The following is a 17,131-nucleotide window of genomic DNA, read 5'->3' on the forward strand; positions in this document are numbered from 1 at the left end:
AATTCTATTTCTGTATATGGAGAAAAGCAGCTTAATAAAATGTGCTGTGCCGGGATGGCGCCTGGGGTCTTGCAGCAGAAGAATGACTTGCCTCCTTCGGGGCTCCCTCCCCAAATATTAAGGTGCCTATATGCCATCTTCTACACTCTTCCTATTGTCACCTGAGAAATGTCTGAACTGCTCAGGAGGGGAGATGCAGGAACAGTGGCATAGCGCGTCCAAAAAGTTGCCTCTTTTAAACAAATTTACCTGTGCCGAGGGGGGGTCTTGCCACAAAAGCAGCTCAGCAAGAAGTCGAGTGAAAGGTGATGAAATGTGTGGTTTTGATGTGTAAAAAAGATGGAGGAAGCCATCTCCACTGACCCCGTATGGGAGACAGCTCAATTATCCTTGCGGTTGGTACAGTGTGGCAAATTATTTTCCTTTGTCTGAAAGTGGGAGGGAGACAGAGTTCAACTAAGCTCCGTAAATTAATGTATGGAAAAATGACTGAGCCACTGTAATTAATAATTAGCTGTAGGTCTTTTATAGCAGGGTTTTCCGTGGTATCTGTTGGAAGCATCTGGAGTTGGCATTTCATTTACATTAAAGTCCGAGAGCTTGTGTGCCTTGTTAATGCAACGCGCAAATAAAGGCATGCACTGCTAGAGAGTTCCTTAGCAAGGGTGGAGTACAGCCGGAGGAGAAAAATGGAAACCTTTTGTCTCCGGTGTATCCTCAGCACACGGGTCTCATGCCCCAAGTCTGGAAAGTTTAAACCTTTGGGTTTATTACACAATAGGAGAAATAAGCTGAAAAAGCATACAGTGTTTATTATAACATATCATTTGTTGCAGCAGAGAATTTTAATACATGCCTTTCTTTCCAAGCTTTATAATGTCTAACATTTTAAAACATAAATTGTATAATTGTAACAAGCGTATTCTAGACTTCTGTTTTTTATTTTAATGATCTGTAATTAATATTTCATAGGTAATTTAAATAATTAACTTCATGAAATGTATCAGTGATGTAGTTAGGAAACACTATTTCTAAAGACCACGGCATGTTTAAATTCAGGATTTAAAGCTGTCATGATACACATGAACCCTTCCAAATTGCTTCCTTTCGCTGTCAGTGGAATTTATCTTTATTCCAAGGGACATGGTGCCATGTTGAAAATACCTATTAGGTGATCAAAGTAGCTATGATTTATTTACAAATATTTAGGAAGTATGGGCTAGCTGATTTGCGCTTATTTTTCTAACTCAGGTGGGTGATTTTGCCAAATTATCTCATGTTATTTAAGAGGGCTGAACTTCACATTTGCTCATTTTCTTGAAATTCCAGTGTGTATTTAAAAAAAAAAAACCAAACCAAAACAAACACACCCAAAAAACCACAAAAAACCAACTCTCATCTTCACACTAAAATGCATGTAATCTTGGTTCTTTCATTCTAGTGTTAGCCAGCCACTATCAGCAAAAATAAAGTAGATTTAACTTTATAAAGGTTTTCTTTCCCTCTGTAGGTTTTTCTGGGAGACTTCAAATTGCCATAGAAATGTTACGGGAAACCTCATTGTGGAGGTGCAGCATTAAGGAAAGCCACCTATGCTGGGGTTTAGGATTTGCGTCCTGGTTTAACTTGGTTATGGTATTTACAGTGCTGACAGGATTTTGATGTCTCTGAACCAGGCGTTGTCCCTTTGAGGCAGCGAGCGTTTGCTGCATGCATCACTTTGTCTGAAATACAGATGGAGGCTGGAAGATTTTTGCTTGGTTGGTTTGTTTTGTTTTTTTTACCGAAGCAGAAAGATAACTAGTGCTCCCGAGGAACGTTCAGGAAGGCAGTACATGGGCTTTCTGCTGTGGGATGGGGGCACAGCAGCCGAAACCCTTCAGCTTGAGTCAGCCTGAGAACAGGGAGCCAGACTCGCTACTTGCATCCAGAGGAGGTAAAAAGAACCAGGTTTTTTATTGCTCATTTTTTTTACCTCCAGTTGAAGGTATTTAACTGTTTTTCTACTTCTGAAATTGTGAAGGAAGAGATGTGCAAATACCAATAATGTGTTTTCTTTCCAAAGAAGCCTGAGAAAACCCCTGTTTCTCACAAACAGTAAGGTTATGTGCTCCCAACCAGACAGAAGGATAAAGCACTTACAGGGGTGGGGGGTGATTGAGGAATTGCACTAAAATTTGCAGAAGTGGGTTAGAGGAGACGGTGTTAATGACTAGCAGGTTTGTTGAATATTTTGTCCCTCTTGCTGGTGTTCCATAAGAAATGTGCCATTTCAGCCTGGGAAGTACTTCATCAACTGATAGGGATGACGATTTGGTTTTTGGATGTGGACAGTATACCCGGAGAAATTAATTTTCTGCTGCCAGGTTAAGTGGGTTACTTTAGCTGCCTATATGTTGATGCTAATGTACAATTAGTCCAGCAACAGACACTGCGAGCTTGCCGGTATGCCCCTCATGCCTTTTTCTTTTCTTCTCAAACTACTCCCTTTTTAGCTAAGGTTTTCTGTCGTATTCGGAGAGAACCCTACCCTCCTGTAACAGGGCTGGACACTCTTCTGGGCTTTATCAATTTTTTGTGCGGTGCCGACAGGTTTCCAGTGGCTGGTTTCGCAGCTTACATCATCTCGAGAGACCCCTCGCCAGCTCTCGGTACAGTAAATTGAGGTGTGGTCTGCAATGGCAACCGTGTGCTTCGTCCCTGCCCCTGCCATGGGCAGAAATTCAACATACAGGTTTTATTTGTCCCTGCGTTACTTGAGTGTGGCTTCCTATAGAGGGGGAAGAACGCGTAGCTAGTTCTCAAGAAAAATATGGAGTAACCACGATGCTAAAATGGCAGTGAAAGAAATAAGAAAATGGCGTCAGTGAAATTAGTTTCGATGTCTTGATTTGAGGGCGTCCTGCCTGATGCGAGGGTGTATTCAGCAAGAGGTATTACATTACAGGCTTAGTTAGTATGACTATACAATGAGGAATTAAAATCATTTAAGTCTGTAGCTTCTTCTCTGTATTCCTTTTAAAAGCATGATACTAGGGAGGTGGATATAATATCTTATTCTAGTGGATGATCAGAAATTATCTTTGTTTGCATGCTATAAAATTTTTAATATAAGGTTACATTGTGGATCTCAAGCCCGTAGGAATTACCTCGTAATCTTATTTATTTAAAATAAACTCCAAAAAAGAGCCAAAGCCCCGGGTTTTGCTTTGATTGTGAATCTCTTGATGTGTTTATGATTTTTGTAGGGTTGTATTTTTTTTAACTGTGATGCTAATACAAGGACATTTATAGCACAGAGGAGAGACCGTAGCCACTTGTCATGGCACTGAGCAAAGCCCCACACGAAGGTCATCCCTTTGCATTTAAAAATCTTGAGAAAAACCGATAGCCATACATTTGGAAACTTGACGAACGAGCTTAGATTTCAGATTGTGTGGGTGGTTCACTCGCCGTTGCTGATAGTGAAACGCGGGTGCCAAAGGAGTGCTTCCTGTGGGTCCTGCTGCTGGTCCTGGTGGCCTGATCTGGGCGGAGACCTTCCCTTGATCAAGAAGTTGTATTCCAAGTGAGGTGACGTTGCATTTAATTGCTTTGTGACATTTTGTTTTCTTTACTAAGATAAATGACACTGGCTGAGATGCTTTCAGGTGTGATTACCAGTGCTAGCCAGCTGAACAAGCTCATTCTGGTGGCTCTGGAGTAATATTTCCTACTACCGTAACTGGCTGGCAAGAGTCTGCCCACCTTCTTTCTCTTGTTCAGATACTTTTTTTTCCATTGTTTTTCTTCCTTCTGTTCCTTGCATGACCTCTAAGTAGGTCAGGGTTATTCAAGACTTTGTATTTTGTTACTGCACAGATATCCATGGCACTTTGTAGCTTGGTAGGACCTGGGATTCTTGTTAAACAGCTCCCAGTTGCATTGTAGGGAGAAAGAAAATGAGTATATGTCTGAGGAGGAAGAGAGAATCACTAGAGAAAGTAGCACTGTTGCTTACACTCTTTTTGTGTTTCATTAACAATTCCTGTCAAAAATTATCTGTGTAGTGGAGGCTGATAATGGTATGTGGAAGAGAACCTCATTCTGAGCAACTTTTCTGTAAAACTTCAGATTAAAAAAAGGTATTGCTTTAGTTTTATGCCATTAAAGTGGTTTTGTCTTTGAAAAAAGCCCACTAAAACCATTTCTAACAGCAATTCTATGCGCTGTGCAGCCCAACATGACATGGCAAACATTTTTTTTAAAGCTCAAGAATGAGAGACTAATCTGTGTAATTGAAGTTATTTTGGTTTCGCTCTGATGAAGGGGAAAGACACAACAAATAGTATGGACAATTACTAATATCTTAATGATTAGCTACACTGTATAAGTAATATATATATTACATATATTATGATGGTTGATGTATTTTGGTGTTTTTTAGAAGCGAGTGGCCTACTTCGCTCAATCAGCAATTCCATGCGCTGTGCAGCCTAACATGACATGGCAAACATTTTTTTAAAGCTCAAGAATGAGAGACTAATCTGTGTAATTGAAGTTATTTTGGTTTCGCTCTGATGAAGGGGAAAGACACAACAAATAGTATGGACAATTACTAATATCTTAATGATTAGCTACACTGTATAAGTAATATATATATTACATATATTATGATGGTTGATGTATTTTGGTGTTTTTTAGAAGCGAGTGGCCTACTTCGCTCAATCATTATGCTTTGGTTTGTTAAATCTTGCAAATTTCTCTGACATATTTTGTAAAATCTTAAAATGCGTAGGAACACTGCAGTGTATTTCCATGTTATGTTAGGAGTTAAGCCACTTGTAAGTACAATTTTAAGTAAAATATTGAGATCTCATAGTTCATGAAAGCCTGAACTTGCTAAGCATCCTGTATTGAATTAGAAGAAACTAAAATTGAGCGGAGTCATGTTTAGTGCCAGCAGGGATGATCTCTTCTTACATGCAGAAGAAGCGGTACTGCATAGCAGAGAGAGTTCAATTTTGAGACTGCTGTGAGCACTTGGCACAATATTCCAGCAGGAAATCCAAGCACTGGTATTTTTCTAGATGCTTCCAGTGCGATAAAGCTGTGCCCCCTATATATTTCATGGTAAATGTTGCTTATATTCACTGCGAACACCTGCACTCTCCTTGATGGCCGCATGCTGCAAATGCATTTCAGAGGACTGCGGTTGGGTGTGGGATATGGTGGAGACTCTCAGTGCTGGGGTATGGTCTGATACTAACTGGTAGTTTGATATCAGCCTTCTGTGCCTAATGGATGGTCTCTTGGCTGAAGCAGGAGCTGAAGAGGTATTTGTATTTCTTCCCTCGAAGCCTGTGTGTCTAAGGAGCACATTGGCAAGCGAATTCTGGAAAATCCAAATGGTCCCAGCAAGAGTCAAAGAGCGTGCACCATCTGCCCCTGCTTCTCTTAGGAGCTGATCTGTGATTTCCTGAGGAGCGCTTCTTTCGGCAGTTTGAGTTTTTCCTGTCACAGCTAGAAGGAATAATGATATTTATCCAACACAGCAAAATCCAGTGTTCCTGGGTATGTTCTGCAGATTACTGTGAAAACTGCGTGAGTTTTACAGATCAGTCTGAAACAGTAAAATAATACAAAAAATAGTACTAGATTTTTGCATTGCTGGCACTAACCTGTGGCAGAGAGCACTTTGTAAATACTTGCCTCAGGCTTGCTCTGCAACACAGATTAAAGTTTGTATTCAAAACTGAGCATTACATCAATGGCATGCTGATGGTGCGGCAGGGAAACCCTCTTCCTGCCCCAGAACTTGTCTCCAGCGAAGGTTGCACGCAACCTGTCAAAGAAGGCTTGTGGGCAAATGGCGGTGCCCCTTCGTCATTCCGCAATGTATGCTGTCGCCCGCTGAACGTGCGTGGGGACCCGTGCACGTTGCCAGCGTGCACAGGCTCTAGCATGGTGTGCATCAACTCTTGCTGCCACCAAAGTGAGGTCTGTGTCGCTGCTCCTCCATCACAAGAGGGAATGATACCGCAGCCTACAAAATTAGGTTTTGCTGGACAGAAAGCTGATTAAAAAAAAAAGTGAAATAATACTTAAAATTGTTGCTAGTCATGCAGTGGAGCAGAGATTAGGCTGGGGTTTGTGTATTTTAATGATTTACTGCTACTGAAATGGTATCTGCTTGCAGGGTAGGGAAGAGCTCTCGCACCTTGGCTTTCAAATTAATTGAATGTGAGTATCGTCTACAAGCGTGCAGCACAGTCATGGTGCGTGGGGAAACGTGGTTTGAGACCCCTGTGAAGGCGGGTGGAGGAGCAGCAAATCTTCCTCAAGCCCAGTTATTTGACTATGTTAGTACAGTTTTGTGTTACAGCTATTGGTCTGCGTGTTTTTTCCCTCTTAAGCTTCAGTGTGGGTGTTGCTTTGAAAGTCTCTGATGCAACAACTGGCCCTTAAGTCTTAGCAAACTGTAAGCTAAGTGTTTTCCTTGCTTTTTCTCCTGCTTAGTTAACAGAATTAATTTTTTAGAAAAATGTTGCAGGATTTCCCATTCTAAACACGGTGCTAAGGAAATTGGGAAATGCGTATCATGGATTGAAAAGCTCAACTATTTTAGCAATACAGAATTTTCGTAGCCTAAATCCTCGAACTGAACACTGCATACAGCTGTGGGCCAAGAGTCATCAGACCTTCCGTTTCAGCGGACCTTTGCATCTGTGTCTGTGTACAATGATTCATTCCTTGTCTCGCATGCAGCTTTGAAGTCATGCTCACCGTTAAATCACCCTTCCTTGGTTTCTCTTCCTCTCTGAGGATCTCTGCACTTGGGCCCTCAGTCTGCTTTGGCCCCTGAATTTTACCATCTGAAGTCCTCAGAGGAGAAAGCCAATTTCACAAATGTTCTTAGCTCATTTCATTAAGTAACTGATCTTTGGGCAGCTGCCTTGCTGCTTTGGAGGACACTCTGTTGCACAAGCCAAGGTATGTAATGAAGCTGCTTATCTGCGTGTTTTTAGCAAAAACTGATGCTTTCTGCAAAACAAATCTTAGGAGACCTACAGAAGCTTCCAAGAGATGCTGGTGTGATGCATGCAAAAGAAAGAGTCTGAAGAGAAAAAAAGTACTGCCTGTGCCATGGTTGGCATGTCCCCATCCTCAGGAATATATTAGCTGGCCACACCATTGCTTATGGGCCCATTGGCCTATCTGTTTAAAGCCAGCCAGCAAGCATTGATGCTTGTGTCAGTATAAGCAATAATTTTGGATTAAAAAAAGCAATAATATGTAGTATGGTCTGTTATTGTGGTAGTGGGTTCCAGGTAGTTTGGCTTCATTTTCTGTTTCCAGGGAGAACGTGGCCAAGAGGGCTGTGCAAGTGTGCACCACCCCAGGAGTGTGCCCAGATGTGCGCATGTTTGCAGTAGGATTGTACTTAGCAAATTGTTTCTTAAGATTGCTAGTAGAGATAATAAAATCATGTGCTTCACATGGAACTACTGCTCCCAAACCATTGCCGAAGAATGATCTTTATTTTTGTTGTTGTTGTTAACCATGTAGTCGTCATCCCTGCTGGTCCTTTGCAGGAGTTACTGGATCTACTGGAGATCCAGCACTTGGCAATATTTTAATCGAAGAGCAATTGACTTGAAATGGCCCCAGATTGTTCATTTCATTTTCTCTTTTTTTTTCCCCTGCCAGTGAAAAAGTAAGCATTGTGGTCAACATCCAAGGCCTCAGTATACTATTTGGCAACATTTGCCTTCTCTTGACAGCTTGAATACTAAGATTGAGTATTAAAAGTGTGACCTGGCTGATGGAAGTAATTAAGAGACTTCTATCAGCCAGGAGTGAGTTTACTAACCTCATTTACTGTGGTAAACAGAAGAGACTTTCAATCTCCTGTCAAAAAGAGACCATCCGTGTATGCGTGCCCTTTCGTACTGGTAATGAATTAGTTACTGGAATGCTTTCTTGCTGGAATTCAGGCTGGAGCGAGGCAGGTGCTGGTTGCTGTCACATCACCCTGTGTCAGGCCGTGGTTGCCCGAGATGAGAAATGACAGTGGAGCAAGGAGCACGGCAAGAACAGGGAAGTGGCACGGCCTCCCAGGGGTCCTGCCCCTTCACTGGTGGGGCCACTCTTTACAAACCATCCTCAAGTGAGGCAGAGTGGGGCTGGATTTCAGTGGAGAGGGGAGAATGTGAGAAGATCAGACTGGGATCCAAGGTGTAAGAGGTCTAAGAGGAACTGGAATGTGCTGGGGAAAGATGCTGAGAGACAGTAGATGTGCAAGAATAAGTGGGACTAGCTGGAAAATGGGAACCTGAAGGTGGGAGAGTGGGTGTATTTCTGTGCCTGTGTCCCTGTTTTGCAGACACAATCTCATCAGGTATTGTAGAAATCATGTGTAGGAAACATTCAGCATGAGTGTTGCAGAGAATCTGTGATGGAGAAGAATTGTGCTGCTTCCCTTCCGGACTAGATGCAGGAAGAATGTGTGGGAGTCCCACAGTAATGGAAAGGAAAATTAAATGCCACTCACTAAAGCAGGACAGCGTGATGTGGCATTAGGGCTCTGTGAGCTTTTTGTGTAAACCTGCCTCAGAGAAATAAGATAAATTGTCATTTTCAAGCAAAATCCAGGCTACGCTGGGATCCCTGCAGTGGTAGAGCTTGTGCATGAAGAACTGCAAGGTGAGGATTTCACCTCTGGGGTTTTAGCGGTGCTAGTGTTAGCTATTCCTATCTTTGCCATCTGCCGCTGTGAAATGGCCCTTTGTCTCCTAACAATATCTCCCTTCTCCTCCTGCTTCTCTCTTTGGATACCAAATATGAAGCAGTGTCTCGTTCATTGTACAATCAGTAGCATCTCCCCCGAGAGGGCAGCCCCTGCAATATGGGTCACGTACTCCCTGTGCGTGCTGAACACCGTGCCTCTGTATCCTTGTTACAGTCTGGAAGCGTTCGTGGCAAAGTCAAACCTTGCCTCTGGGATTGCAGAAAGCTTTTAGGGCAGATGTAACTTGGTGAGCACAGCCGGCACTGTTCAAGGCCCGCATGTAAGAGATACGTGAGAACCCTTAGAGCTGTTATGTCACCTGGGATTTTTGAGGACCAACATTCTCGAGCGTGAAGCACATCTCTTCCATCTTCCTGGCCATCCTTGTTCCAGAGAGCTCTGCTTTTTCTTATAGCAGGTGGACATTTGTGTGCATTTATATACGTCCATGAAATCTAAATGTCCAGTGACCAAGGACAGTACACCACCAGGTGGCAATGCAGTAAACCTGGGAACAAACACTGCCAGAGCAGCCAGACGCTCCTCACTTTAACGTGTGAAATTTTGGCCAGCAAAGCCTAGAGTGACAACCCCAGGAGCTCCTGTTTGGCCTAACTAAGCAGACGCAGTCTTGTGAGCAGTAGCAGGAGCCCCAGCATCAACTACTGAAACTCTCACTTCAGAGGTTTAACAATTAGCTTGTAATTAACTGAAGCAGCAATTGTCATGCTACAGTCATAATGTTTAGCACAAGGCTATAGGGCAACCTTTTTAAAACGTACCTTTCCTCAGTGAGTCATTACAGATACTGTTTGGAATGTGTGAGGATTTTCATTTGCTAAAGGAGTAGTTTTTGAGTTTGAAAAGGACAATTATCGTCCCCTAGTTGGCATTTGGTGTAATGCAATCCCTTAAACGGACCTAGTGAACTCTCTGGGAGCTGGGAGGTTTCATTAAGGAAGATACTCGGCCTGGATTTGCTGACTTCAACGAAGTTCAAGCACATCCTAAATTACTCTACCGATTACCATCATTGCTGTGTACCTTTATGGGCAGGCACCTGCTCAGCTCAGGGCTTGCATCCCTCCAAAGGAGAGAGGGGAGGACCAAGGGCAGTAAGTTAGGATGTTCATCTCTTGGGGCTTTCAGGAGTCCCACGTTCACAGGGCAAGCAGGGAGCCAGGGCACCCAGGACCTCTGCAAGCTGCTCAGTGTGCTCAGCACCTTCCGTAGCATCTCGATAGCTGTAGGTCTGCGTCTTGGAGACTGTGGGCTTTTTTTGCCTATAAAATTAGCTTTGTTAGGATACAGCAAACACGCAGCGTTCTCTGCAGCATCAGAGCCCTACTATCAGAAATGTGGCTGTGTCTTCTGCTCATGTGTTGGTATGTGCTTTGAAGGTCTAGAAGCACTGCTGCTTATAATTCCAGATAATTCTTCTCCAGTTCAGGTTGGAAGCAGGGAAATAAATAAACAAACCCCAAAACCGAAAACAACAACAACAAAAAAAACCCAAAACCAAACCCAGAACTTGTTGCCCTCCCAAAGTCCTTCCACCTGTGCAGACATGGACAAACCTTACAAAGCCATGTCTCCGTCCCTCCCCACCTCTTGCACGGAGCCGAGATCAGGTCTTGGCCCGGTTAGGTGACTGCGGCAGCCCTTGCCTTGGTGACGGCTGCTGTAATAGTTGATTCCCCAGACATGTAAAAGGATCTGGATTTAGCTTCCCTTTTTCAGATTGTAACTGCGCCTTCTCTGCAGGCATTGTCTAAAAATAAAGCAGGACATGATGGGTGATGAAATGAAGAATAGGCTGTGCAAAGTGGCCGCTTCCTTCTGTGTGTAATTCAAGGGCTGTTTCTGAGGGGACAGTGTCGCGCATCTGTCTCGGAGGATGGCAGTTCGTTCTCTATCCGGTATACAGAGAGGGGTCACGTTCCTGTTTCCATTTGAAGGGGGTCACAGGCTGTCCCATACCTCAGATGCTTGTTCGGCACGTTTCGGAAGGAAAGGGTGCAGTGCCCTTTATTTCACATACTGATAGCAGGAAGGCAGACAGCACACCTATGCAGCCGAATTTCCTGCCAGATTTCTTCAGTTTGAAGATATTTCAAATGCTCCTCGCCTCCCAGAGCTAAGTAGCAATCTGTGATACCTGTCGTTGTGTGTAGTACTGCTGCAGGACCGTTTCTTTTTTCCAAAGGTCCAAATCCCTACAACAGCAAGTTCCTGTCCTGCCACAAGACCCATGCTCCTCTGGAGATCCTGAGCTCTACCTAGGTTGTATGGACCAACACTGATATTGTCAGATTGTTGGGGCAGGAACCATTTATTTCCAGGAAGATGTGGGGAACGAAGAGCACGAAAGCCTCCTGATTCCTGACAAGTTTGGTCAGGCACTGCTGCAGTTGTGTAGTCTCATTGTAAAAGCATAAAGCATGGTACCTTGAACTTCCACTCCCTGGGTTTGTTAGTGGCTCTTAATTTTAGAGCTATGCAGCGAACCTACAGACTCTTAAGATACCAGCACTTTAGTGGTTTTGATAATGTTATAGTTGATTACTTCAGAGGGAGACAAAGGCTTCTTTTCCTTTTTTATGATTTGAATACATGATTAAGTTGAAGTCTGGGAGTACAAATCAACTTGGTTTGTTTAATTGGTGATATAACAGTGAAAATGCAAAATAAAGATATTCAAGTTAGGGTGTAATAAATGTTTCCTGTTTATTTGTCTGTGTCTGTTTACCCCATGGCTATTTTGTTTAAAATCCAAAATATTGTGTGTTTCCCGGTATGGGTCACAAAAGTAACCTTTGGGATAAGGAGCTAACAGCTCATCTAAATCAGTCTGCTCATGTATACCTGACCTCTTTGAGATATACTGATATGCTGAAAATTAAAAATAAAATTATTAGGTATTATTTTTGCTCACTCCAGCTGTATGCATGGAGAGGGGCTGTGTGATAAACTTTCCCTGTATGCTTTCCAACTGTTTAGTTATTTCCATCCTTCCCCAACTGACTATTTTTAAGGCTCTTTTTCACAGTGCCTATCAGGCCTCCAAGAGCCCCACTCCTGCCTGAAGCTGCCAAGTCAAAACCTTTTCATGTGGTTTTTTTCAACATACTCAAGTGCAACAATCTTATCTTGGCTTATCGCTCCTACCAGCTTTCATCCTTGCTCCCTCAAATGGAGAGCAAGAGGAAGCAGTTGCTGGGACACAGAGATAAAGGAGAATAGAAGCAGGACATTTCACTAGAATTTAATGCATATTAAAACAGGGGATTAATGCATTTTCATTTTCACATTGCTCTGTATGGGCATCTTACTGTACCTCTGGTGAAGTGAAGTGACCTTTAAACTTCTCCGGAGTGGCTTGGGGAGAGAGCTCCGAGCACTTCTCTGAGTTGAAAGAGCCGAGTACTACAATATGTATCTGATGTTAGCGCAAGGCTGATTTTTTTTTTTTTTAACTGAAACTCTGTTTCTCCTTTTCTGCAGGGATTCCTGAAGAATGAAAAAGATAATGCATTGCTGTCAGCCATTGAAGACTCTAGAAAGAGGGTAAGTTGGAAGCAAGCGCCGTTTTAAAAAAAAAAAAAGGGGGGGCTAAGGAATTAATAAATTGCATATTGAATAAATTAGTGGAATTTAAGAGGACTGTATTGAGAATGTAGAAAAACTGGACGTCAGGAAATACTTGCTTAGAATTTCCAGAAGAAATACTTGTCAGTTGTATTTCAGCTGCAGTATTTTGCAGGGTCAGTGTTAAATCTGTTTGAACGGAGCAGCTGTTGTTTGTAAGGCAAAGCACACTTGCTCCGACCCTCTCTGCGTGGATGCTGCCTTCTCTAGAGATGAAAATGGTAGGATATGGGCTTTATTTCCTTTGAGAAATGCTGTGTGCACTGACTTTCCCGTACAGTGGTGATGCTCAATTAATTTATTGTAGCCGTTTCTCCAGGAGGTTACAGGAGTTGAAGTACACGCGACCACGTTCAGACCTATGCAGCAGAGGTGCTGTAAGGTTTATTCTTGTGTCTCTAGAAAAGCCAGAACATGATACTGCATCACACTGTCCAAAGCAAATCTCTTGTATAGGAAAAAAAAAAAAAGTTTTTAAAGCAGTGCAAAAGAAAATGCTGTAAGAAAGCAGGAGCTGTCGCTTAGGCAGAGGGATTGCCAAGTCTAGTTTTCCACCCTCGGAAGGGACCAGTACTTGGTCTGTAAGAAAAAAAGATAGAGGTAGTTAGCCTTCCCCTGTTCATCTCCTGTTTCTTTGCTTCCAAGCAAGTAGTTGTTTTAATGATTTTCTGAACTGGCAGAAAGTTTGTTTTCTTATGTGAAATTCATCTGATCCTGTTTTTGAATCTATTTATGCTTCTGGTATCTGTCATGTTCTGGGGCAATGATTTCCACAATTGAATTATGCAGTGTGGGAAAAATGCTTCCTGTTGTTTGTCTAAAACTGCTGCTTGGAAATGTCATTGTTTGCTTCCTAGTGCTTATGGCTCGATTGTTTACCTCCATGTACACTCGAGGCATCAGGTTTAGAACTAAGCCAGTGTTTCTTTCAAATGATAAGAAGTAGTACCTAAGCATTATTAAATCATTTTAATTACATATAGTTATGCTGTAATTATTGAAGCATATTTAAAACCCAGTTGAACTGATTGTAGCGAAGGTAAGGATAAGAGCTGTATTCTACCACGAAAGTATAAAGTGAATTTATATAATAAGCCAAAGATACAGAACTCTTATGCTCTAGTTGCGTGCATGCACCATAATTAAATATTTGCCAAATGTCACCGCCTCTTATAACTTCATTTATACTGGGGAACATTTTGCCCCTTTAATTGACAATATCCTAACAGTGGACTGTAATGAGGTGAAAAACTTACTCAGCCAACCAAGATACTTAGCTTTGTGCTGCAGTGTACATAACTATGTGAAAGACAGAGAAGGTTGGGAAAGGGAAAGAAGTGGTAGATCCAATATAGCTTATTCTTTATTTAGAATTAGTGGGTATATTCTTATTTACTGTCCCAGTATACCCAAGGCTGCTAGTTAGTATCACCCCAACAATAACAGGAAAGGTAGTGAAGCATCTTATCTATCCTAATGCTATTGCCAGAATAATGAATATCTAAGGGAAAAGCTGTTTCCTTCCGTGAGTTCCCCAACTGGATCTGAAGGCAATGTAGCTCATCAGCCATTTTAAAGGTAAAAAGGTGTTTTTTCTTGGGATACGGTTTTCCTACATGCTTTCCTGAGTTGCGTTCCTGATGAGAGAGACTGTCTGACTCTGGCGCTGGTTAATTTTCCTTAGTGGTTTATTTTAATTTTATCCTATTTCCCATTTAAAAGAAAAAGATACTGGTAAAGACCTGAAAATGAATTATAGGCACTAAACACACGTCTCGCGTAAGAACGCAGCAAGTCAAACCTTTATAGCCTCTAGAGAGGTGAAAAGCTAGTTGCTATTAGAGAAGTTAATCTCAACAAACCACATGGATGAGTGGTGACACGGATATTGTGTCCATGCTGCTAAATTAAAGAAGCCTATCAATTTCCAGCCTGCTAAGTTTTGTGTGTATTGCAGAGACACAGGTTCCCCGTTTTATCGGCTGGTGGTATGTGAGAGTTGTCTTAGTTCCACACTTCTTTCTGAATCCCCTTGTTACCTGAACAGCAAACCTATTAAAATAATACGCAGCACATCGTTAGCTCTTGAGGGCTGACCTGGTTGATTTATCTAGTTGCTATTTTCTGTTTCATTTTTGAGTTGTTCTATTAATAGCTGAGCTATGCTCTTTGGTGTTTCTGTATGTTCCTTAGCTCTTGTTGTTCTTTGCCAACAGACTTTTGCTATGGCTGAGGAGTATCACCGAGAATCAATGCTGGTTGAGTGGGAACAGGTGAAACAAAGGATCCTTCATACCCTGCTTGCATCAGGGGAAGACGCTCTCGATTTCACCCAGGAAAATGAGGTAACTCTGTCTTTAGTTTCTAAACGCTGTGCACAGTCACGCACGGCATGTATGCAGCTAGTGCTCCAGCACTGCTGAAACCACCTCTGGACTATTCTAGCTACAACTGCGTGAAAATGAGAAATATCAAATCTCTATTTAATTCCAGAACCGCTGTGACTAGCAGAATGCATTGTCTAGCAAAGTATCCAACCTTTTATGATTGTTTTTAGTGACTGATGGTACAGGCAGTGGAGCTTCTATTGCTGAAGCTATGTTTTAAGCAACGTACGTGCAAGCTGGAAATTTAAAGTCACACAAATGCGTATTACTTAATATGCATTATTACGCCCAGGGGAAAAAAAAACACATTGGGGTGAACTTCACGTGCAGGAAACCTTTGCAATGCAAATGAGACCAGACAGTTTCTCGGGTGTAACAACGTGCACACATAGATCTTAGTGTGTCTCTGTCACTTATCACTGTGTCCTAGCCAGGACTGATGGCTTTTCTTAGGAGGCTGATGAAGTCTCTCAAGTTTCTTGGCAAAACCAAATGAATATTCAACAAAAAAAAAGAGTATGCTTCCCTTCTTACCTTGCTGTCTTACGCAGTGCAGATTAAAATTTTGTGCTGCCAAGACCTCTAGTGTTCAGCAATTCAAGTGACCAAATCCTTGGGGCAAGACGGACCCTGTGTTCAATGTAAAAAGGTATTGACTAGCCACTTAAACACTCCTTACCTTCTGTTACAACTTAAAACTTTACAGTTTATTAAAGAAACGTGGTACCTGAGTAAAGTGAAGCACGGTTAGGTGCAGACTTGTAGGAACTCCACCCTTCTGACCTAGAGGCACTGGACGTTGGCCGAGATCCCTGGAGCGCAAACTTATATCGCAGCCCCTGCACCATGTTGTGTGAAAACTGTAACCTTGAGAGGAGAGGCGAGAGGGCGTGGGGGAATGCAGGTTGCTGTGCTTCCAGGCCAGAAAACAGGCACAGGTTTTTATAGGCGTGTTCTTCCCCCACCCCCGTTTTTTTCGGCTTTTGTTTTAAATAAATTCTTGTTCACTGGAGTGACTTGTACAGCTGCAAAGTGCATTAAAATAAAAAAAACTTCTTGGTGTTAATGGGATATGACCTGTATAGGGATTTGGAAATAATTAAAGTTGTTAATGAAACATCCCTTTCTGATTACTCTTCTTTTAAATATAGGTTAATCCCAGTTAGCATCTTTTTATAGAAGCGATCTTCCCCAGAAAGTATTTTACTGATATTTTACTGTGACTTCTCAGAAGGTTGTCCAGCTTTCCAATATTAGAAATGCTAAATAATGCAGGCTGAATTCATTTAAAACTAGGAACAGCTATGCCATTATTTTAGGATTTGCGTCTGAAGACTTGGCAGCTATTCTGATAACTTCTAACATCCTTGATTCGTGTGTGAGTTACTGGTGTGGGATTTTCCTTCCGACGTGTGGATATTGACTGCTAGGAGAAGCAATTTAATAACCTAATCTAAAAAGGTAACACCCCTTCTCTGATGTTTCAGTGTCAAATGGACACTATCCCCAGTCCATGGCACTCGAGATGCCAAGCATCAAACTGGTGCTGGTGGGGAACATGTAATTTTTTTTTCATGAATGAGTTTAAAGACTCAATGTACACTATCACTCAGTAATACTCTCGTTTCAAAGCTCTCATAGCATCTGTATGTAATTTCAAGAGCATTTCAAATCCTTGATATATTCTAGTCTTAGCCTCAAGAAGTCAAAGGTCTGAGAGGTTTGAAGTGCATCTACTGTGTTAAAAGCCTGTTATCTAACCTTCCCACAGCAGGTTTTTCTTCTAAAGCCTTGTTCCAGTCAAATAAGTTTTTTGTGTGTGTGTGACACAAACAGACGCAGCCTGTAGAATATAGTAGAGGTTTAATTGATATCCTCTGGAGATGGAGAATCAACTGAAAAGGCACAGATCCAAACGCAGCAGGGGGCTAGTCTGCCTGTGAGCCAATTCTCAAGCTTTGGGCAAGCTAATTTGGGCAGAATGAAATACCAACACGTTATTCATGGAAATAAGACCAATTAACAAGCAAAGCTCATGATTCAAAGAAGCTAGTGCAGGACTTGGCATTAGGGTTTTCTGCTCCCTCTTGTCCTCCAGTCTGGCCTTCCTCCTGTAGGGGAAAAACAGAGCTAATAAAAAAAAAAAAAAGGTGCTTCTTGCGGGGAAAAGGGAGGAAAGCCCAGGTTTTGTTTTCAAGGTATCAAACACTTAAGGTCGCAAGGTGTTTGTTCCAAGTCTTGTTCCACTAGGTGCAGAGGCATTTCTCTTGTCCTTGTATTCCAGGTTTTTCTTTCATCCACTCCTGCTGTCAAGCAACCCGCTCCT

General features: G+C 42.2%; 1 protein-coding gene across 1 annotated transcript in view; it reads left to right on the forward strand.

Moving 5' to 3' along the window:
• The first annotated feature begins 12,274 nt into the window (after positions 1-12,274).
• The window catches only part of LOC104621600 (nuclear pore complex protein Nup93-like), a 31,970-nt gene continuing 27,113 nt past the window's right edge, over positions 12,275-17,131 (forward strand). The window contains 2 exon segments of the mRNA XM_010288125.1: positions 12,275-12,337; positions 14,635-14,763. Coding sequence (XP_010286427.1) covers positions 14,644-14,763 — 120 coding nt within the window. The 5' untranslated portion in view covers positions 12,275-12,337; positions 14,635-14,643.

Source organism: Phaethon lepturus, unplaced genomic scaffold (genome assembly GCF_000687285.1).
Source record: "Phaethon lepturus isolate BGI_N335 unplaced genomic scaffold, ASM68728v1 scaffold10905, whole genome shotgun sequence".
Classification (NCBI taxonomy): Eukaryota; Metazoa; Chordata; class Aves; order Phaethontiformes; family Phaethontidae; genus Phaethon; species Phaethon lepturus.